At 43.0% G+C, this 24,604-nt stretch overlaps 1 protein-coding gene across 1 annotated transcript in view; it reads left to right on the forward strand.

The window, feature by feature from the left end:
- Positions 1–24,604, forward strand: part of LOC146870712 (apoptotic chromatin condensation inducer in the nucleus-like) — a 593,254-nt gene that overhangs the window by 345,366 nt on the left and 223,284 nt on the right. Inside the window, exon 7 of the mRNA XM_085643796.1 lies at positions 6,189–6,277. Within this exon, the coding sequence (XP_085499922.1) occupies positions 6,189–6,277 (89 nt within the window). The remainder of the gene's footprint in view (positions 1–6,188; positions 6,278–24,604) is intronic.

The raw sequence follows: 24,604 nt of genomic DNA on the forward strand, positions 1-24,604 counted from the left end.
TCTCTCTCACGCTTTCTTTTTTTTTTTTTTTTTTAACCAGAATTGCAGAAATTGTGTTAAGAAACGAAAGGGGGTGGGTTGACCAACATTGCTGCTGTTCTATAGGGCTGCCACTCCAGCGGCAGCTGTTAATAGGGGGGAGGGTTCTTCTAAGAAACAGGGTGAGGTGTCACTCTCAGATCTCAGATCTTAATGATATCTGGAAAGGGTGAGGGTGGGAGTATGGGGTTGAATGAGGGGAGAAAATCATCATCATCAGGACATTGTGGGTCTAAAGAAAGGGGAAGGTTTTTTTTTAGCTTTTCCTGTCTTGATTAATAAGCGAAATAAACAAAACAGCAGATTAAAAACAGTATATACTCTAATTCATTTTATTTTGACAATAACAGAAGGAGGAGGAGGATTAATCCAAAAGATAGCAAATAAGTATGAGCTGGGTTAAGTGTCTGGTTTGTAATGTGGCCGGTCTTAATAGCAAAATCAAATGAAGGTTAGTCCGAGAAGAGCTACGAATGTATCAGCCTCAATTGGTCGTTCGAACAGAAACACATCTGTCTTTTAAAGATCGAAATTTATTGATGGATTTAGGGTTGGATATAATCATTTGTACTACTCAAACAGTATCTATAAAGGGGGTGGCTATTTTAAAAGATAAAAGGTTCAACTGCAAAGTAATGAAAAAGCAAGCCGATCAATGGGGGCGGTGGGCATTAGCCCAGCTGGAGATAGGGGTTAAAAAAGATGTGATTTGTGCTTTATATGGTCCCAATGTGGATGACCCTGTTATTTTTGAGTTTCTCAACATGGAGTTGTTAAATTGGGAGGGGGATAAATTAATTATGGGGGACATTAATTGTGTTATAGATTATCATATAGATTCTACGGGGAAAAGGCTCAATCTAAGAATGCGTAGAACTCTGGGAGCAATTTTACAAATGATAAGGCTTCAGTCTGTTATGGGTGCTTGGAGACATATATATCCTTTAATACCAGGGTATACTTATTATTCGGCCCCTCATAAATCATATTCTAGGATTGATATGGTCCTTGTGTCTGACAGTTTACTTACAACATCAAAAATGGAGATATGTCCCTGAGTGACTTCTGACCATAATCCTATTATTTTTTCTTTTGGGGTTAAAACTGCAGAAAAAGAACTTAGGCCATTCTCCTTCCCTAGGTACTTGCTGACGGATAATGAATATTTGTTAAGTACGACTCAGCTACTAGAGGAATTTTTTAAAATTAATACAGGGACTGCATCTCCAATAATTGTATGGGATGCTATGAAAGCGTTTGTTCGTGGCATTACACAAAAGTACATCTTTTATCAGAATAAAAAACGAAAAAATGAAATGGAGACTCTAGTACTTAATCTGCGTAATGTTGAGAGACAACATGTGGACGTAGTTAAGAATAAGGATCTAGTGGCCCAGGATAGCATGTTCTTACTATTAATTGATGCAAGAATTGCAGTAAAAAAGTTTCTAAGAGAAAAAATAGCTGTAAATTACTGTAAGCATCGTTTAGAAAAATACGAATATGGGGAGCATATAGGACATGTACTGGCTTACCAGACCGCAGAGACAAAAGCTAAAACTAAGATTAATACTATCATTGGAGCGAATGGGATAACGTATACGGAACCCTCAGATATTTTAGAACAATTCTCGCAGTTTTATCAAAAGTTATATTCTTTGACATGGGCCTCTAACCAAGACGAGGTATTAAGGTATATTAATAATATTGATCTCCAAGCTGCAGATTCTGAGAAAATTGCTACTCTGGAAGAAACGGTGTTGCTAGAGGAGGTCGAGCTGGCATTATCATTATTGCCTACTGGGAAGGCTACCGGTATTGATTCAATACCATTGGAGTTTTACAAATCCTTTAAAAAGATTGTACTTTTACCACTTACTAGAGTAATACAATCTGTGGCTATTAGCGGAGAGGTTTCAGCATCATGGAATAGGACACAGATTGTATTCTTTCTAAAAAAGGGCAAATCACCGACTGAATGTGGATCATACCGTCCAATTTCCCTTATTAACACGGACGCAAAGATATTCTCAAAGATCTTGGCAGTCCGCATGCTCCGCTTATGTCGGATTTAGTCTCTGAAAGTCAACACGGGTTTATCTTAGGGAGGGATTCAAAAAAGCTCCTCTTGGGGCATATACAATTGTGACTTACTTGGGGGTTAAAATAGCAGCTAAAGTTAATCAGATTATAGATATTAATTATGTACCACTTTTACAGGCGACTACTAAGGTGCTTAAAATCTGGCATAGGCTCCCTTTGGGATTGCTTGGAAGATGCAACCTAATCAGAATGAAAATACTTCCCAAATTTCTATATTTGTTCCGTTCAATTCCTTTGAAAATCCCTAACATTTAAAAAAAAAAAATTAGAGGGCATATGTAGTAGCTTTATATGGGGCTATAAAAAACCTAGGAGGGCGATTGAGCTACTTAAATCTTCGTACGAACAAGGAGGACTAGGCTTCCCGGATTTCAAAATGTATTTCTGGGCTGCATTTACTGGTCGTTTTCGTTGTTTGCTGGGTCTAGACCAGAATGATTCATTATTTAAGCTTACTTTAGGCAATCAGAGGGACATGTTTTTGTATGGAATAAACGATCCAAATTACTTCAAGAGAGTTAAGTTTAAGACCTTGAGGGATATTGTTTATATTTGGAGAGATATGTCTTCTAAGTGTAAACTACCAATAATTCACAATAAACTTCCATTGTGGGGGAATCCATTGTTTCCTGAGATTTTTCAGGATCAGGCTGGCAAATCCTGGGCTAAGTATGGAATTTCATACTTGGGCGAAATCTATAATGTGAAAGGAATCAAATCATTTGAAAACTTGCGTGTAACATATAAGCTACCGATAAATTTAAAAAAAAAATATTTGCAAGTAAGAGACTACTTGACTACAAGCTTTGGGGCAATTGAGTTCATTCAGTCAAATGTTTGGGACTGTATATATGGAGGAAAGACCAAATCTTTAATAGGTATGATGTACACACATTTACATAGTTTCAAAGTAGATGGTAATGAAAAATTAGCCGAACGCTGGAGTCAAACCCTGGGTGTAGTGGTCTCATCCGATCTGATTAAACAAGCGTTAGGTAATGTGAAGGAGTCGGTGCACTCCGTGAATCTGCAACTTCAGCAATTTTGTACTACTTGTCTGTTATATTATACGCCGTCTAGAATAGCTAAATGGGCTCAAGGAAATATTGTAGGAGATAAAAACTATTGTCCTAAGTGTGGTTTATACGCTGCTAATCTATTACACATGTTTATTTCATGCCCAGCACTTACGGTTTTCTGGCAGAAAATAGAACAGTTACTTCAGGTCAAACTTGGGTTAGATCAACCACTGACTGATCTTGAAATTATGTTGGGATACAAGGAGAATCATTCAGATATAGCACATCTTTTTTCAATTCTGATGGCCTCTGCAAGACTGGCTATTGCCAGGTCTTGGATTTCTCCCACACCTCTGTTGGTTGATGAATGTTGGGTTATTATCAAAGAAACTTATGGCTTAGAGGCCGCTCTGGCAAAGGCTAGGGGAACTCGTTAGTTAAATTAGAAACGCTGTGGCCACCTATGGCCTTCTGATTATATAATTTTATATCATTTTGTGCTTATATTTACTTGTGTTTATACGGTCCCTCATGTTTACTGTATTATTGTACGATTATTATTTTCCTTCTCCTTGCTATTATTTCTTCCAAATCTTTTTCTTTTTCCAATTTCTTTTTTCTTTTTTTTTTCCTTTTCTTATATGATTGAGGTATATTTCTGTATGTTGTTTGCTTTATTGTATCTATGTGTCAATTATGATGATGAAAAAAAAAAATTTAAAAAAAAAAAAAAGAAATGGAAAATCTCATGAATGTGGAAATTCCACACCAATCATTAAAAAATGAAAAAGTTCATGGACCTTTCAGACATGCAATGCAGAATGTCTGGCAAATTACGCTATAACTTAAACCCATAGAAAAACATTGTGTTGCTTTCAATAACAATATAACTTTATGGTGCAGATTGCAATATTAACTGAAGAATCTTGTAGACAGCCAGGCAAACTTATCTAGTGCCCAATCCTTGGCTCTGAGCAGTGGATCTGATTTTCAATTTGCACTGCCCTCTTTCTGCATGCATCTCGTGGAGGATGCCTGGACACCACTATGTAGGCCACTGTCAAATAGTGAGAAACACTCTTCTTTTGGTTATTTCTATTTGCTCAGGATGCTCATCATTAATAGGAATGGATACATTTGTAAAGACTCATGAATCAAAAGAGGGAGGGAGAAGTTACCGTTTCACTCAACTTCCCTTAAATGAACATGCAAAATCAAAAGGAGTGGAAGAGTTGTGTTGAGACAGGGGGTGGGGAGGGCAACACCAAAATTGTTGTGAGGCCCTCAACAGTGTTCTTCCGCCAAAGGCATGTCTCCTGTTGGCGTACTTAGCCACTGATATGTACATCATTGGGTCTTTTCGTCCACCAGGAGGGATTGTCTCTTGAATCTGAGACCATATGGGATCCACCATATGAGAAAAAAAGTTAAAATATACCTACCTTTAGAAAGGACGTATTTTATTAAGATCAAAGGTAGTGGTATGATTAAAAAATACGGGATGTGAAAAGAGAGTTATTAGGTGTCTCTCACATCTATCTCTGGAAGAACCAGGTCAGCATGTTTCAGACAACTTTGCGCCCTATGGGTGAATGGCTTTTGTCAGGATCGAAAGGTTGTTTTATAGGATCCTTTCATGAAGTCAAATGAAATCAAACGAAATGGGACACATTCCCTCCAACTTTTGAAGTTTGCAAGATGAAGACTGGAGAGGGCGTGTCGTGGAGTGCACAGCTTCTCCTCTCTAATGAAAGGAACAATAATACTGTGCCTATGGCCAGACCTATGATGACCTTCTAAAACGGAAACTAAGGACTGGACAAAGAGTCCCATATGACCAAAAAATAAGAAAAAAAACTTCATATACAGCTTTATATACAAAATGACTACTAATTTGTCTAGCTGATTATGAGTAAAAAACAAGGCAGAAGCGCAGTGGAAAAATCCAGTTGGAACAAGTGTTCATAATAACCTCTGTACACATATCATCTCTTTATCATGGTGTCTTTACCAGGCGACGGGCATCTTTGCCAGACTCATGTCTCCTATTCTGCTGCTAATCAAGCAAGAAGCAAGCAAGTAGCCTGTACAAGTTTATCTGCTTGCCTTGTGCTTCTTATACTAAAAATCCTGGAACTCCCTGGAGGTACAGACTCCAAACATGTCCCGCTGCTGTAGCAGGTAGTTTTTAAACTATAATGAAGCATGACTCTTGGTAGATGTGAGGAAATTCCAACAAACGTTTTGTGTGTGTTTAGGAACAGGCTGGTAATTATGGAATAACAAATATGTTGTAAAATAAAATCTCACTCGGGTGGCTTTTTGTGTGAAATAGGTCTTTAAAAGACTGCAACAAAAAAAATACCTGTGTTGTATGATTCAAAGTAGAATTACTAGAAACCAGGCACCAATAAGATGGTATTCGATCTAATGCAGATGTAGACTTCTAGTTTCAGTCTGAAACAGTATTATCCAGAGATCTTACACTATTACTATGTGTCTTTCGAGGTAGTGTGCATACTTTAAATAGTACAAATAAAGAATCTTTTATCTCAGAGGGCCTGTAAGCACTGTGGAAATTCCAGATGAAAGCCCTCTTGTACCACAGGGGATATAGGTACTCTAGTTAGTGTGGCTGAAAACCTCTAATCTCAGAGGCAGTGAGGGTTGTCAGGGTAGTAGGTGAAATGTTCGTCTTCAACGTGCTGTGTCTACTAGTTGGTACAGACTTCTCATGTCGGTGTAGCGGGTCAAGTACTCTACTTAGTACACTTGAAGACCCTTGAGTGTCAGAAGTAGTTCATGTGTTCCGTGTATTATAAATGAAGACTCACTATTCTGTAAGTACTGTAGTGAGGATGATTAGAGACTACTTGGTCATAGAAAAAGCCGTCAAACACATGAAGAATTTATATTATGAAGCTTGCTGGGTGTTGAACACCATGGGTTAGGGTATTGCATGGAGTGCTTGATGTGCTATTAGTAGATAAATCTAAGTAGCTCTCATTTTGTTTACCCTTTCATTAGAGAAAAGTCATCCCGTATTAGATGAGGTGGAGAATTTGGCAGATGAGAGGCCATCAAGGCGGGAAAGGAGATCACCAAGAGTTCAACAGGTGAGTACTCACCATAGTTATCTGCCATTGGATGTTGGTGGACAGGAGCAGAATGGGATTGGATAAGGCATATTGTTGGATAGGGAGGCTGCTTCATGTGTGGAGCTCACCACCATATAAGAGAGGGAGAAAACATTGACTACCCTGTTCCAGTGGGGTAGGAGTATGGGCCTATTGGCTCACACTTTTAGGGGTGGTGCAACAGAACAACCACCAAAGGGCAGAGCTGGTCAGACATGTGGACTGTTCCAATGAGACAGGGAGAACAAAGGGAATATGCTAGAGAGACTAGGGTGGAATTTAGTTAAAAATGCGAGGACAGTTTAGACTGCACTAAATGTAGATGATTGAGGACCCTCTAGATTCTACAAAAGAGACTCTTGTAGGAGTAGGTGTACTCCAGGACTGTAGCAATGAGGCACACTGTATATGATATGCTACATTATGTTATATGCATTTGGATATCAGATTTTTACCTGTGGTGTCTAGACGTCCCTTTCTTGTAGGTTTAAGATTAATACTGACCAGAATCAAGGTGCCCATCCATGGCTAGCATACTTTCTAGCTCATAAAAAACAGGTAGTTCAGCTCCCCTGCATTTAGTTCACAGAGCGAGAAATTAAAGAGTGGTCAGTTGCAGACAACAAAATTACTTCGGAGACTTTAAGAGAACTACCATGGATTTGATGTGATCTAAGATGTGCCCTGCTAAACGTGTAGGGGAGGCAACTAATTGGTGCAGCTCAAGCACTAGATACGCTTAAAGGAGATCAAAAGAGTCAGGGTGATCATTATCCTTAACCCACATGTTGAAGTTGCATATTATGGCAAATCTCTAGATATCTTGAGGACGAAAGGTCTAGGGAAATTAACTAATGAGGTGCCAGAATAAGAGGAGGGTGCTAGGGGTGGTAAACCAAGCAGACATGAATGGGGTGTTTTGGGAATAAATTAATGTGCACAAGTAGAAGTTCTGCAAAGCCACATGGTGGAAGAGGAATGTTATGTTATGTTATGTTATAACTTTTTTGTATAGCGCACAGATGCCGCAGCAAAGTGGCGTCCTGGCGCTGAGGAGACGGTAAAACATAACAGAGAGAGAATGCTAATCAGAATAAGCTGAAGGAACTAAGTCGTGGCAAACAGAAAAGTTTTCAGACATTTCCTGAAAGGAAGAAGACTGGTGATAGAACGAAGCGAGGGGGGGAGGGTGTTCCAAAGTGAGGCAGCCAGCACCGAAAAAGAACGTCCACCCATTCTAGCTCTTTTGAAGCGGGGAACAATTGCCAGATTTGATCCTGCAGAGCGAAGCGCTCTGTTAGGGAGATAAGAGGATATAGTCTGGGCAAGGATAGGAGGAGTAGACAGCTTTAGGATTTTAAAAGTAATGCAAAGTGCCTTAAATTTGATCCTCTGTTCCACCGGGAGCCAGTGCAGATTTTGGATGGTTTGACGGGCGGAACAGAGGCGAGGCAAGCCGACCAGCATCCTGGCCGCCGCGTTTTGGATACGCTGAAGGCGGAGAAGATCAGCTTTGTTCAGTCCCAATAGAAGTGAACTAGCATAGTCCAATCTACTTAGAACCATAGCCTGAACTATGATTTGCCTGGTTGTGGGGTCAAAAAATTTAAAAATAGGTCTGAGACACTGTAAGGTGCCAAAGCAGATCCCGGACAGTCTTTTGGTGTGGGGAATGTAGGACAACTTATTGTCGAACCACACCCCAAGATTCCTGACTTCCTCAGCGGGCGTCGGGGCAGGGCCAAGCTCCGGAGGCCACCACTGGTTGCCCCAGAGGTCTGTGTTTCTTCCAAAAATTAAGACCTCGGTTTTTGAGGCATTTAGCTGCAACTTGTTGTCCGACATCCATTCCATGATCCCTCGCAGGGCGACCTGAAAGGCAGCAGCGTCCAAAGCGGACTCACCATTCAGTGCCACCACTAACTGGGTGTCGTCGGCGTACGACACCATGGTCAGACCGTATCTCTGGGCAACCTCTGCCAGAGGTTGGACGTATAGATTAAACAAAGTCGGGCTGAGGGCCGACCCCTGAGGGACACCTTGCAGTATGGAACGAGAGGTGGAAACAAAAGGCGGAGTAGACACCTGAAAGGATCGGTCAGTGAGAAACGACCGAAACCAATCAAGTGCAGTCAGGCCAACCCCCGCCTCAGAAAGCCGCTGAAGAAGGATGGAATGAGAGACGGTATCAAAGGCAGCGCTGAGATCTAACAGAATCAGCGCTACCGTTTGGTCTCTATCAAGCAGCTTTCTAATTTGTTCCACTACCGCAAGGAGAGCGGTCTCAGTGCTGTGATGTGCTCGAAACCCGTTTTGAGAGGGGTCGAGGATGTTGGCTTCCAGCAAATGAGAAGACAAAACGTGGTTGGCATGAGATTCCGCTAACTTGGAGATCCAGGGGAGGAGGGAGATGGGACGGTAGCTCTCAGGAAGAGAGGGGTCCAAGGAAGGTTTCTTCAAAATAGGTACAACGGTTGCCTGTTTCCATTTGACCGGAACACTTCCTGTTTCAAAGGATAGATTAATGAGATCAAGGATCGCCGGGTAACAGCACTCCTCGAGCTCTTGAAATTGTATTGGGCGCAAAGGGTCCGTAGGCGAACCTGACCTGACTTTCCTAGTTAGTTCTTTAAACTCCTCTAAGTTGGGGCCACGAATGGAGAGAAGTTGTGGGATGGTAGGAAGCTTGGTACTTGGCGGACATAGAGCCCGAGAATTTTGGGAAAAAGATCTATAAATTGTCTCAACTTTGTCTATAAAGAAGGTGGCTATTTTTTCACATTGGTTCAATGTAGCTTTGACAGAAGTCGCAATCTGTTTACTAGTCAGCTCCTTACAGATTTGAAAAATGATCTTGGTCGGATTTGGGCTATTTTTGATTTCCGTCGCGTAGTAGGCGGCTCTAGCTTTACAAATAGCCTGATGGTAGTGCCTCGTACAAGATCTGGATAGGAACCAAAAAATATTCACTTGCCTTAGTTACTACTAAGCCATCATCTTATTTGTCCTGCCTGTTGCCAGGCCTTATGGAATAACTCACTTCGACCGATAACATGATGGCTGGGGTGGATGTTTGCAGTGTGATATTTGCATGGGTATATGCGCTAAAGGACTTGCCATTAATTTTAGTCTACTGGGGTTCATGGTTATCCATTGCCTGCCTTATGGATACTGTACTATTCAGCAACATTTTTGGCCAAATATATAGTTTCTCTTGTACCCATGTAAGCATGTTGTGTTTAATCTAACTTGTGCTGAATGGTTCTCAGATGTATGTAGATGTGAGCATAAGGATGGGCTGTTGAAATTGTAACACTTTGCCAGCTATATGGCTGCAGTTCTTTGTTGTGCTCATGAGGATGATAGAATGTCATTTTAATATGTTCCTTTGGCATAGAAGGATTTCTTAATATGTCTACACACATGGAATTCGGTGTATTACCAAAAGGTAAGTTGTAAGTACTGTCATAATTTAGTGTGTGGTGTATCGGCAGTGTGTTGGCTGTATCTGAGAAGCAATGTGTAATTTGGTCTGTTGGGTGTTTGTGTGGCATTTCTAGGAGTTAGGTGATGTCGTTAGGTGATAGCTGACTACATAATATCTAAGTTGTGTTGAGTTGTGTTGGATGTTTGTGAGATGTCTGTCTAAGGATTTCTGTTGGATTCTGGACAGACTTGTAGGAACAATTCAACTAGTGTAGTGCTTACATTACAATTGATCAATAGCATTCAGTTATTATATAACGCAAGCCAGTTCACATGAGGATAGGGCATGTGAATAAATGCGTTGGTGTTGATAATCCATCACATTACTCATGTGCAACCATAGCAACCCTCTGTATATATTTCTTGTCGGAGGTGCACCAACGTTTATGTCTGTAAAATCAGTTACAGAATGCAATGAAATGACTGTGGCCCTGCTGTTTCTCACCAGCGCCTATAAAAGTACAGCTCTCACCAAATGTTTTATATTTGTTAAAACAATACGGTCGATTAGCACATTCCTTTTCTTCACACAACCCTCTCTGTACAGAGACAACATACCATGCTAGCCAGACCAGTCTGCAACCTCATAAGCCATATTCTCAGCAAAACAATGCCCTATAACAGTCTAACACTCTCCTCAAACATACCAGCATTCAGAATATCAGACAGTACGCCCACACTTGCATAACACAATACCAATGTCTTGTAGCTAGCAAACTGATAAACGTCTCGCACAACCACCCCTCACAGACTCCACTGTACACATAAGTCTGACCATATAGCAATACAGTACTGAAGTTATGTAGCTAGCTATCAAATGCCTTCTAAGAACACAACTGGCTCAGCAAAGGATAAACGTACACTTTTGGACTGGCAAGAGTCGTATCAGGCTACACAAATGGCAGAATGCAGTGAAATATTAAAATAATGTACGCGTTCTATAAATATAGATGTCTAAGCACACTTACATGTATACACTAAAACTCACACCTCTTAAACTACTTCTATTAATACATCAGAGTCCCCAAACAGCAGGTGGCATTCTTGTTGGTAAACCGACAGATTCAAAAGCTATCTTTCAATGCCTAACATGTTTCGGACCCCCACGGACCCTCTTGATCACAGGCTCAATTTGCATATCCAATGACCACAGAGCATAATTGTATTTTCAATTAACTTTATTAACCCTCTAATGGGCGTCACAGGTGAGCATTCTGGTATTCATAGTTCTGTAGTTAGTTATGTTTGTCCTCCAGTGGATTTTGGAATCTGCAATTTGATTACAGTCAATATTTTCTTAGCCCCCCAGTGGGCCGTCTTTAAATTTTGCCCAGTTTTGTTTTCTTTCACTCACCATTCCGCATACGGCCTGGATAGTGTATTAACACATCAGAGTCCCCAAACATACTGAACAAAACTCACTTGAATCAGTTTTTTCAGCCATCAAAATCATTCCAACATTCCATATATCATACACATAAAACATTGATGAACATAACCAAACAGACCAGACATTTATCCTCTGTAACAAAAAGTACTTGGAAGAGATTTGTGAGGTGCGTCTCTTTCATCCACTAGAATGGTAAATTTGGTGTGGGTCAGTTGAGTTTTTTTCATAACTGCAGCATGGACGTTTGTTAGGCAACAACTAGGCTTAATATTTTAAATGTAGCGAGATACTAATATATTATCTACTGGCGGTCGCCAGTAGATAGTTATAGTTAGGACCGTGTTTCCATAGGAAATCTGAAAATTCTATTTTGAATAACTTTGGTGCCGGTTGACGAATCCTCGCGAAATTTTCAAAACGAATGGGGCGCTCCGCTCAGCTCCTACCCTGAAAGTCTCGGGGTGATTCATCAAGCGGGGGCTGAGAAAAAAGGGGGGTCCCAAAACGCTTTTTCCCCATGCATTTTCCCATAGGACCTTTAGTGGAAGGTACAGCCCGAACGGCTGAACAGAATTACTTGAAATTTGGCAAAGAGGTAGTCCTCAGGTCAGGCATGTGCCTTTTGCATATATGGTGTCAATCTGTTCAGTAGTTCCTGAGAAAATTGCATTTAGAAGTACATAAATATCTATGTGCGCGCACCCTAACGTGCGCGAGCGCAATTCTGATTGGTGGTTACATGTCAGTCAACATTCGAATCGGTCGAAATCAGGAAGTGTCGGCCGCCATTTTGTGTGTTTGGTGTGTGACAGTGAAAAAGAAAGGTGGAGAACATGAAAAGGGGGCAGGGTAGAGAGTTCCTGACCCCCTAGCCTTTGTCAGGGGGTCCCTGAAGGACCCCGAAGGGTGAAAAAAACCTTTTTTTTTTTTTTCAAAAATTCGCGGGGTGCGCGCACGGTGAAAAACCTTAAAAAAAAAAAACATTTTAAACGAGCCATTCCATATTACAGGATACAGTGAATCTATAACTATATACATAAATATATAAAAAATATAATAATACATACATAACTTAGCATTTAAAAAAACCTTACAAATTCACTTAAAAAACCATAGGTTTCACACGTTATAGTTAGGAATTAGCATTTAAAAAACCTTGCAAATTCACTTAAAAAACCAGAGGTTTCACACATGTTATAGTTAGCTGGACATTTCACTCATAAAAAACCAATGAAATTCCCCCGTTATAGTTAGTTCAGATAACTATAACTCGCGCGACCGCCACTCTATCACAAGGATGATGTCATCAGTGATGTCATGAGTGATGTCACTGACCATGTCATGAGTGATGTAATATGTGACGTCATCAGCAGTGCATTGCGGGCGCGCGAGTTATAGTTAGCTGAACTAACTATAACGGGGGAATTTCAATGGTTTTGTACGAGTGAAAAGTCCAGCTAACTATAACGCCCCTGAAACCTATGGTTTTTTCAGTGAATTTCTAAGGTTTTTTAAATGCTAATTCCTAACTATAACGTGCCTGAAACCTATGGTTTTTTCTGTGAATTTCAAAGGTTTTTTAAATGCTAATTTCTAACTATGCCTACAGAGATAGGACATGTGAAGAAAGAAGAAAAAACGCACAGAAAGAAAAAAAAGAAATGCAGAAAGAAGCAACAGAAGTCCTCAAAGACGAAGAAAAGTGCAGGAAGAAGGATAACGTGCAGAAAGAACAAACAGAAGAGCAGAAAGAAGCCTTGTTGCAAAATCATCCTGTACCCTCAACTTTTTCAGACGGATACTGGTGGTAACTGAGTCTGACTAACCAGTCCTAGAGCCAGTGCTATGTTAAAAGACACTCAGAATACAGTGAAAACATCTACATACACTAGGGAACACTATGCGTTGGGGTCCCCCTGTGATCAGCATGACCTCCTCTGTAAGCCCCTAGTATATAATAGGGCAGGGGATTAAAACTACCTCTTAAAACGCGCCACAGGGCGTGTTTGAACACGTCACCTCAGGCCCCGTCCCCTCACTTCCCCACTGTGTAAACACGCCCTGTGGCCGTTTTAAGTTGGGAGATTAAGTCCCCTTGAATCCTGAGGGTCCCTAGGGTCCAACTAGACCACTAGGTACCTCCAGTAAGCGCCACAGAGCTGCGTTGCAGAGAGATGTAAAAAGGGGCACAGCCTAGACCACCTCTCTGCAACGCAGCGGAGTGGTGCTTACTGGAAGCACCTGGTGGGCTAGTTGGCCCCCAGGGTCCCTCAGGATTGAAGGGGAATTATTTCCCCAACTTAAAACGCGCCACAGGGCTTGTTTGCACACGTTAACTCAGGCCCCGTCCCCTCCCTTCACCACTGTGTAAACACGTCCTGTGGCCGTTTTTAGTTGGGAGATTAAGTTCATTTGAATCCTGAGGGTCCCTAGGGTCCAACTAGCCCACTAGGTACCTCCAGTATGCGCCACAGAGCTGCGTTGCAGAGGTGTAAAAAGTGGCACGGCCTGAACCACCTCTCTGCAACGCAGCTCAGTGGCGCTTACTGGAAGCACCTGGTGGGCTAGTTAGCCCCCAGGGGCCCTCAGGATTGAAGGGGAATTATTTCCCCAACTTAAAACGCGCCATAGGGCGTGTTTGCACACGTCACCTTAGGCCCCGTCCCCTTCCTTCCCCACTGTGTAAACATGCCCTGTGGCCGTTTTTTAAGTTGGGAGATTAAGTCCCCTTGAATCCTGAGGATCCCTAGGGGCAAAATAGCCCACTAAGTATGTCCAGTAAGCGCCATTGCAGAGAGGTGTAAAAAGGGGCACGGCCTGCACCACCTCTCTGCAACACAGAGCAGTGGCACTTACTGGAAGCACCTGGTGGGCTAGTTGGCCCCCAGGGTCCCTCAGGATTGAAAGGGAATTATTTCCCCAACTTAAAACGCGCCACAGGGCGTGTTTGCACACGTCACCTCAGGCCCTGTCCCCTCCCTTCACCACTGTGTAAACGCGCCCTGTGGCCGTTCTAAGTTGAGAGATTAAGTCCCCTTGAATCCTAAGGGTCCCTAGGGTCAAACTAGCCCACTAGGTACCTCCAGTAAGCGCTACAGAGCTGCGTTGCATAGAGGTGTAAAAAGGGGCGTGGCCTCAGAACACCTGTCTGCAACGCAGCTCCCTGGCGCACGCTGGAGATACCTGTTGGGCTAGTTGGCCCTCAGGGACCCTCAGTATTGAAGGGGAATTAATTCCCCAACTTACAACTGGCCAGGGGGCGCGTTTGCAGAGTGCTGCAAGGAGGGGGCGTGGCCTCCAGCGCGATGCCGGTCTTTTATTTATTTTATTTTTTTAAGAAGGTGGGCTGTGTGGCCCCCCTTCTTTTTCTAATTTACTGGCCCTGGGGACCCCATCCCCCAGGGCCTGCACCCTATTTTTTTTGTTGAAAAAAAATAAATTTGGCCCTCCCAAGGCCTTAATCGGCCCCGGGGACCCCAACCCCCGGGTCATGACCTTTTTTTATTTAAATTCTTTAGGAGGGGGCTGCGTTGCCCCCATCCTCAGACCACTTATGGCTCCGGGGACCCCATCCCCCGGGGCTGGCCTTTGTTTTTTATTATTTTAAAAATATATATATTTATAGAAACACCTAGGACATGCTGGACAAACCGTATGTACCTATCACCATGACCATTTGCGTGATATTCATTAAAAGGCGACTATGCATAGAATGAATCCACATGGAATGTATTTACACCACTAGTGAAGCTCTGACGTGTCTGACGCCCTACCGTGCCTAATCCCGGCGCCCCCGCCGGTGGGTACTCTCCAAGTAGACACCCTTGTCGTTTATTTATACAAACATGGGTAGCTATTGACGGGCACATTTAATATACACGCACACCAAGCCATTCAAAGGGGATTCGACAAAAATTCGACCAAACTATGCAAGAAACCCCCCTCATGGTTAATAAAAAACACATCCACCGCCGGATGTGTAATACTTTTTATTTTACTCTCTGGAAAGGAGACGAACCTCACTTGAGAGTCACAGCGTGCTCCTGGCTGAGCCCAATGCTGTGTTACACCCACCAGTGCCCGCTGATTGCCTCACACCTCTGTGTTGTATTCCACCAGCTAGTGCGTATGCTATGACACTCTCTAGCCCATGTGCACTGTAACACCACCCCGTGAATATATCATGCCACACTTGCCTTCGCACGGGTTATATTAACGTGCCTTCCTCGATGTGTATGTTATAACGCACAGCGCTATGCCATACATATTACAATCTGGGATCCATATCTTTGTCACAGTGCATATGCAACGTTACACTCCCCAGCACATATTTTATATTACAACTTTAGAGACTAGTTATGTTACACAACACTGCCCTGTGCATATTACACTCCAAGGCGCATATCGCATAGCACGCGCTAGTGCCTGTGCTATCTCGCGCTCTCCAATGAATCTGTCATTGCGCACAATGTATTGCATATTATATTTTACGCCCCGGTTCATCTTACATCACACTTTTTGGTGCATAGTTTATACCATATACTACATCTAGTTTTCATTTTGAATCGTGCTCTCAGGACTATTTTCTATATAACACTGCGTCCACCTACCCTTTTCACGGGCATTACATTTTGCGATGGGGGTGGAGGGTCAGGGGGTGTTTCTGCCAAGTGAGCCCGGAGTCACAGTCACAAACGTCCTCTTCTTCCTGAATAAAAGTGAGATTATGCTGCATACTTGTTCATATTTTAAGTAGTTCGCACAGACACACATTTTAAAAACAATAAAGTTCCTAATACCCACCTTCTCTGAACAGTTAGCTTGCTGCCCCATCCACCTCCTCCCTATCCTCTGTTGTCTGAATCCATGGACTAGCCTCCTCCCTCCTGCCATGCATGGTCTGATGTGCTGCCACTGCCCTCCATTTAGCATGATGTACCAGTCCACTCCTCCTGCCCTCCATTGCCCAGTTCTATGGCCCATCATTGACTTCCTGCTTAGCCTCTGTGCTTAGCTTGCTGCCCTTATTCTCCTTCCCCCTGCCCTCCGATGTCTTTGTGCATGCCCCTGCTCCATCCTTTTTGCCCAACATGTTCCATGGACCTGCCACTCCTATCTACTCTGAGTGTTTTGTTGAGCTGCCACTCCCCTCCCACCTACCTAGCATTGTCAGATGACTGTAACCTGTCCCTGCCACCTCCACCCTGCCTGTCCACATGCCATGCCCCTATCCCCTTCCTCCTGTCCTCCATGGTCCATTTTACTGCCACACCCTTCTGCCCTCCCTGATCTGTTGTGCTGCAACTGCTCCTCCTGCCTGCCCCGCGCGGTCTGTTGTGAGGCCCCTTCCCCTGAACTCTCTTGTCTGTGCCCAGGTCCTGACCCTCCCTTCTATCCTCCATGGTCCTTTGTGCATGCCCCTGCACCCTCCTTCTTGCCCATCATAGCCATTGTGCTGCCACTAACCCTCCCGCTTGCCATGCATGGTCTCCTGTGCTGCCATGGCCCCTCCCACCTTCCCTGTGTGGTCAGCTAGCTGCCCCTGACCCCCTCCCACCTTCCCTCCATGGTCTGTGTGCCACCATAATCTCCCTATTCCCTCCCTCCTGGCTTGTCTGTTCCATTGTAATGCCCCTGATCCGTCCATCCTGCCCTTTATGGTCTGTTATGCTGCAGCTTTCTCTCCTGTCTGTCCATTATGGTCAGCTAGCTACCATTGCCTCTTTCCCATCTTTTCTCTGTTGTCCATGTGCATGGTCCTGTCCCCTCCCTATTGCTTTCTATGGATTGTTGTGCTGCACTCCCATCCCGCATGCGCTGTGTGGTGTATTGTGCTGCTGCAAACCCTGATGCCTGCCCTGTAGGGTCAGTATGGTGCACCTCTCCATGTCCCTCCTGTCCTCTGTTATCCGAGTCCATGTCCCTACCCCAATTCCTCCTGCCTACCATGATTCAATGTACCATACTTGCGAACATTTTGAACTTGGTAAGAGGGAGATTTTGAAAAAAAACTGGGGTATTGATTTTCCCCTTTGAGTTACATTGAAAAAGAGGAGATTGTAGACAGGAGACAGATCAAATAAAGCACATTTGAGCTTAAAAACATTGGACGTTTCCTGGCTGAAACGGGTCTGTTGGCATGTATGGTTGTACTACCACTGCCTCTTCCTTCTGCCCACAATGGTCTATTATATTGCCACAGCCTCTCTTGCCAGTCCTGTATTGTTGGTTTGTTGCCCCTGCCCCCCTTTCCACTGCCCTCCATAGTCTGTTGTGCTGCCACTGCCCTTCCTGCCTTCCCAGTGTGGTCAAATTGTTGCCTCTGCACTCTCCTACCTGCCTTGAATTTTCAGAGTCCGTGCCCCTGGCCTCTGCCTCTCAACAGTATCCCAATGAACAACTAGATTGCTAACATTCTATATTTATTACAAAAGTGTGGAACGCCTGACGTCATCTTGATGTAATCAAAACTGTAATACCTAGAGTATTTCCTTTAGAAATTACATATATGAGAGGGTCTTATTTGCATCAAAATTATGGTTAGTGCTCTAAAAAACTAAAATGAGGACATATTTTCTGAGTTTTCAAATAGCGACAAAGAACTTTTACATTATTTGTAATCTTTATGTTTTTTTATCCAGTTGACCACTTGATTAAATGTTGCACCTTGGCGAGAGGATGTGGTGTTACTTCCAGAGCTGCAGACTTTGCAACTGGGGAACCAGGTTGGAGTTTCTGCTTCAGCTCAACATTCTGTGATTGTGGTCAAATCACTTAATCTCCCCATGTCTACAACCAAAATTAACTTGATCTTGTGTGATGTAACCAATGCTCATGTAAAGCATTCCAATACCTGACAAGTCTGCACTATATAAAACTGCAAATACACAAAAATAAGTGTTTTGCACACTTCTGTCATTGGGCTACATGTGGGTTACATCTGGGTGATATTTGTGCTGCATTTAGGCTCTTTTGTGTCTGGTGGCCATCTTGGGAGATTTATTTGTTATGAAGTTTCCTAATTTCCTCATTTACTGCAGTCTCCTCAGTAGGAAATGCTTTCAGTTTTTTACTTTGATTCCATCAAGAAGGTATTCAGATATGTCACACATTTGCCATAAATTCTGAATGTTAGCACTCTAGTTGCTCATTAGATCACTGTAGTAAAGCTACTGCTCACCACGGAAGTCTGCTGCTGGTATTAAAAGTGCATGTTTCAGTCTGCATATCAGAATGTTTTAATGAAATAGAAAAGGATTTGAGAAGTCACTCAAAATGTGCCCTAATTTTTCTTTCTTCAGCACTAATCATAATTTCTATGGCAAAATGAACCCCCTCATTGTGTTCCTTTTTAAATTAAATGTTTTAAGTGTTACCAGTTTATTCCAATCAAGATGGCTTCAGGTGTGCCATACTTTTGTCATAAGTAAGACAGTAAGCGCTCTAGTTGTTCTTAAGAACACTCTGGGACATTCTGTCATTAGGCTATACTTGGGCTACATCTGGGTGATATTTGGGCTACATTTGGGCTCTTTTGTCTCTGGTGGCCATCTTGGGAGATTTATTTGTTATGAAGTTTCCTAATTTCCTCATTTACTGCAGTCTCCTCAGTGGGAATACTTTCAGTTTTTTATTTTGGTTCCATCAAGAAGGCATTCAGATGTGTCACACATTTGCCATAAATTCTGAATGTTAGCACTCTAGTTGCTCATTAGATCACTGTTGTAAAACTACTGCTCACCAGGGAAGTCTGCTGCTGGTATTCAAAGTGCATGTTTCAGTCTGCATGTCAGAATTTGTTTATGAAATAGAAGAGGATTTGAGAAGTCAAAATGTGCCCTAATTTTTCTTTCTGCAGAACTAATCATAATTTCTATGGCAAAATGAACCCCCTCATTTTGTTCCTTTGTAAATTAAATGTTTTAAGTGGTACCACTTTATTCCAATCAAGATGGCTTCAGGTGTGCCATACTTTTGTCATAAGTAAGACTGTTAGCGCTCTAGTTGTTTGTTAGAACACTCTGGGACATTCTGTCATTGGGCTATACTTGGGCTACATCTGGGTGATATTTGGGCTACATTTGGGCTCTTTTGTCTCTGGTGGCCATTTTGGGAGACTTATTTGTTATGATGTTTCCTAATTTCCTCATTTACTACAGTCTCCTCAGTAGGAAATACTTTCAGTTTTTTACTTTGATTCCATCAAGAAGGCATTCAGATGTGTCACAAATTTGCCATAAATTCAGAATGTTAGCACTCTAGTTGCTTATTAGATCACTGTAGTAAAGCTACTGCTCACCAGGGAAGTCTGCTGCTGGTATTGAAAGTGCATGTTTCAGTCTGCATGTCCGAAGTTTTTAATGAAATAGAAGAGGATTTGAGAAGTCACTCATACTTTCTATGGCAAAATGAACCCCCTCATTTTGTTCCTTTTTAAATTAAATGTTTTAAGAATTACCACTTTATTCCAACCAAGATGGCTTCAGGTGTGCCATACGTTTGTCATAAGTAGGACTGTTAGCGCTCTAGTTGTTCTTCAGAACACTCTGGGAAGCGGCAGTAGAACACAAAGGAATCAACTGACAGTCTCTGCCCTTGTTGGATGTACATGTTTTACTGAGAATGTCAGATTTCATTCTCACATGACTGAGAAAGATAATGTGAATTTACAGAAAATATGCTCTCAGTTAGCTTATAGATCACCTTCCAAACCTCTGTGGGAAAAGCATGAGAAAATAGTTTTCTCTCAAACATGATTCATGATATCACAGCAGAAGGCTTTTTCACATGGTAAAATCACCTTAGAACACACCACAATTCCTAAAATGAGTATGGTACCATCAACAAATGATTTATAATGTAACTAAAGTCTTAAAACCTTCTATTAACTGCAATGCTTTTTAATGAGGTGCTATCATGTATATTGGTCCCAAGATGGCTGCCAACACTTCTTGGATGAAGTGCTGACAGCCAATCAGATCTCACGATGAGATGTGTGGTTAGGCTCCGCCCAGATATATATGTGATTTTACTTTTGATTTTCTCAGGAACTACTGAACGGATTTACACCATTTAAGCAAAAGGCACATGCCTGACCTGAGGACTACCTCTTTGCCAAATTTCAAGTAATTCTGTTCAGCCGTTCGGGCTGTACCTTCGACTAAAGGTCCTATGGGAAAATGCATGGGGAGAAACGCGTTTTGGGACCCCCCTTTTTTCTCAGCCCCCGCTTGACGAATCACCCCGAGACTTTCAGGGTAGGAGCTGAGCGGAGTGCCCCATTAGTTTTGAATTTCACAAAGATAAGTCAACCGGCGCCAAAGTTATTCAAAATAGAATTTTCAGATTTCCTATGGGAACTCGGTCCTAACTATAACTATCTACTGGCGACCGCCAGTAGATAATATTAATATATATATATATATATATATATATATATATATATATACTCGGTGGGATGTCCATCGTTCGAGCCGCACTCAGACGCGGTGCCGCTTTTCTCCCAAAAATCATTTATTGGTTCATTTTGCTGGATTACTAAGCTGTTCATACCAATAAATGCTTTTTGGGAGAAAAGCGGCTCCGCGTCTGAGTGCGGCTCGAACGATGGACATCCCACCGAGTGTTTATAGTAAGCGGCTGTCCTGCCGCTGAGCCTGCACCACCCCAGAATAGGGGGCCACGGAGCTCTATGAATACAGGGCTCGTTCAGTGGAACGTGGGCCGAAAGGATGAGAGCAACTTCGTTTTCTGGGGCTCATTGAGAGCTTTGATATGGCAGACTATTAATAGAGAGCATCCATTCAGGACATAATAACGAACTACATCTCCCAGAAACCTTACGTACTGCTCATACAGAGCGTCCGAATGACGGCGTACGATATGGCTGATAAGGAAGATGTGGAACGTCATGCTCTCTTTGACCGCTAAAGCCTCTGAAGAAGACAGTTGTTGAAACGCGTAAGGCAGCGGTCATAATGCTTCATTTTGCTGGATTACTAAGCTGTTCATACCAATAAATGCTTTTTGGGAGAAAAGCGGCTCCGCGTCTGAGTGCGGCTCGAACGATGGACATCCCACCGAGTGTATATATATATATATATATATATATATGAGACAAAACTGAGGCCCATTTCTGGAGTTGCAGCTTTTATTTTCAAAGGTGCAGCACCACATCATGCCCCCTTACTCCTTTCGCGATTCGGCGTTAGCCTTGGTCACACGTGGAAAACATATTTGCAAAGTGCGTCCTGGGTGCTTTTAAAACCATTAAGTCACATGACTAAAACGGAACTTCATATCCAATAGTACATTTTACAGAGCATTATTTACACTTTAGTTAGGCAGTCCTTATTAATTGCATTTGCTCAATTTTACTTGCCGCTTTTAAAATGCATGATTGAGCCGCTGCCGAAATCTATGCGCTACTTTCAATTCAAATGCTTGTTTCCTTCTAGGCGCTACTCGACCTTACACCCTACCTCACAAACATGCTGTCTGCACTACATAAAAACTAAACAAAGTGTTTGAATGAAGAAACCGCTAGGAAATACAGACACAAAGGCATCCTCTCTTACTGACATGTAAAAGCATCTCGCGCTATATCTCAGGCAAAATTCATGCGTGTTAGGGGTGATCACAGCCCAGACCCACTGAGTATAGGGTGACCAACCGTCCGTAAATATCACGGACAGTCCGTAATTTCGGCCGTCTGTCCGTTTTCCGTGAAGGATTCTTTAACGGACGCCATTTGTCCGTAATTTTAACCGGCACCGATCGCACCAACCTAAAGCCGGCACAGCTTCCACCCACCTCCCTTCTTGACTCCAATGCTGATGAGGTCGGGTGTAACAGACTCCGATGTAGTACCATAGCTCAGATACCCAGCAGCATTGGAGAGGCACAGCGGGATGGCTACCCTCACACCTTCAGCCCTTGATGAGGTGCTTGAAGGTGACTGAGAGGGAGGGGCTGCAGATGCAAACAGCCCTGAATGCGTCATGTCTGCAATTTAGAGGGGCCTCACACATTCCCTTTCTGCCCAGGGTCCAAAACATCCTAGAACGGGCCCTGATTACCCCGAGGCAGCACGTGGTTCTCTTCACAGAGCTTAATTATTCTGTCACTAAATTGTAAGCAAACCTCAGTTCTTCAAACATGCAGTCTATAATGTAATAAAATAAAGAAATGCTACTAACGCACCCACACTGATTTACAAAGTATGGAGGACAATCAGTTAAATCAGTTCTCTTGGAGTATCTCCTTTAAGTACTGTACATCACAGTGGGAGATGGCAAAACTAACATTTTGGAAGGAGAGCCTGTCTTCTCGTTGTCTTGCCCAGGAGGGGGTGACGAGCCCTACCCCACCCTGAAAGAGACCAAGATGATACTAGAATACTGCATGCCCACCTTGGTGGATTGTGTTCCCCCTCCTGTGATGGCTCCTGACCCCCCCCCCCCCCGTGATGGCTCCTGCCCCACCATGTGGTGGCTCCTGTCTGCCCGCCTGTGATGGCTCCTGCCCCCCCACCCCCCGCATGATGGCTTCTGACCTCACCCCCCCCCCCCCCCCACCCCCCTCCGGTGGATCCTGTCCCAGTCCTGGAATGGCTCCTGCAGCGAGGGTGAAGTTCTTGATGGGCCTCTTCTCAAAAAGGCTCAGCGCAAAATTAATATGAAAAGGTGGGCGAGTGAGTAAGTGAAGGGATGGGTGGATGGCTGGATGAATTAGTGAAAGCGTGAATGGATGAATGAAAGATTGAATAGATGGATAATGAGAGAGGATGGATGATTGATGAGTGAGTGGAAGGATGGATGAGAGAAAAGGTAAATAGCTGGATGTATGGGTGGAAGGGTAGCTGGATGGGTAAAAGGGTGGTTGGATAAGTGAAAGGCTGGATGAGTGAAAAGGTGGATGATGACTGGGTGGATGGATGGATGAGTGAAATGATGGATGGATTGATGAATTGATAAGTGCAAGGGTGGATGAGGGATGAGTGAAAGGGTGGATGTAAGGATGGATGAGTGAGTGAAAGGGAGGATAGATGGACAAAAGGATGAATAGATGAGTGAAGGAGTGAATGGATAGATGGATGAGAGAAAGGATGGATGAGTGATAGGGTCAATGGATGGATTAATGAGTGGATGAGTAGATGGATGGGTGGGTGGATGGATGGAAGGAAGGATGACTAAGTGAAAGGGTCGATGGAGAGAGAAAGAGAGGATGGATGGATGACTGAAAGGATGGATGGGTGGAAGGATGAGTGACTGGGTGGATGGATGAGTAAGTGAAAGGATGGCTGGATGGGTGAAAGGGTAAATGGCTGGATGGATGAGTGAATAGATGGGTAGAAGAGTGGATGTATGAGTGTACAGATGGATAGGGTGAAAGGGTGGATGGATGGATAATGGATGGATGAGTGAAAGGATGGATGAAGGGATGGATGAGTGAAATGATAGATGGAAGGATACATGATGGATAGGTTTGCAAATGGTTGAATATGTTTGGATATGGCTGGGTTTACTTATATACTATTGCGCGACCTCCTCTGATGTGTCTGTAAAACTTACCTATTGTCCTGAAGTTTTGTCCTGAATTTTGACCTCCTGTCCTGAATTTGTGTCCTGAATTTTGACCCTTTGTCCTGAATTTTTACACTCACCGTTCTGAATTTGCACCAATGCCAGTTGGTCACCCTAACTGAGTACAAACCCATTTCACAACCCCCTGAAGTGGGAACCTATCCGAGCAGATGGCATTCTGCTCAACTCAGGCAGATACCTTGGCGAAACGAGTAGGGAGAGAAGTCTACAAAGAGAAAACACACCCCTTACCTCGATAATGAAAGAATACATTTATAAAACAAGCATCAGAAAAGCCAATCTTCTGTCATCCCTGAGCACTGCAAGTAACAGGTGTTGGAATAACCAACCTCACTGGTACTCAGGTTACCAAACCTGGAAAGTGGGGCTGAGGCAGACCTTATTTGAGGATTTGGACACGTGACCTGCAGGTCATCACGTTTCCAGCAGCAAGTATTTTACTCGCTGAGCCATCCAGCTGGTACCCTTCATCAGAAACCAAGTAAGCAAATGAGTTACAACACATCTCGGGGATTCTTATTAACAGCATTATTTAATTTCTTAGTAAAGTATGACCTCTCCTATTCCTGAATTAAAGGTTTACAGTGAGTGTATCGAAGGCTATAAGAGAAGAGTTTGCAGAAATATGATTTGAATATTATATGAAAAGACACACCTCGCATATTGTTAATATCTCTCTCTTCCAAGTTTGTTATTAATTATAGAGAATTAATGTTTGGTCTGCTTGGTTGGGTTCTTTCAATGGTTTACGTATCTGATGTATCTAAATTCTGATGAATTTGGGAATGATTTTGAAGATTACAAAAACCGGTTTGAATTAAAGAA

This window comes from Triturus cristatus, chromosome 1_1 (assembly GCF_964204655.1).
Source record: "Triturus cristatus chromosome 1_1, aTriCri1.1, whole genome shotgun sequence".
NCBI classification, from domain to species: Eukaryota; Metazoa; Chordata; class Amphibia; order Caudata; family Salamandridae; genus Triturus; species Triturus cristatus.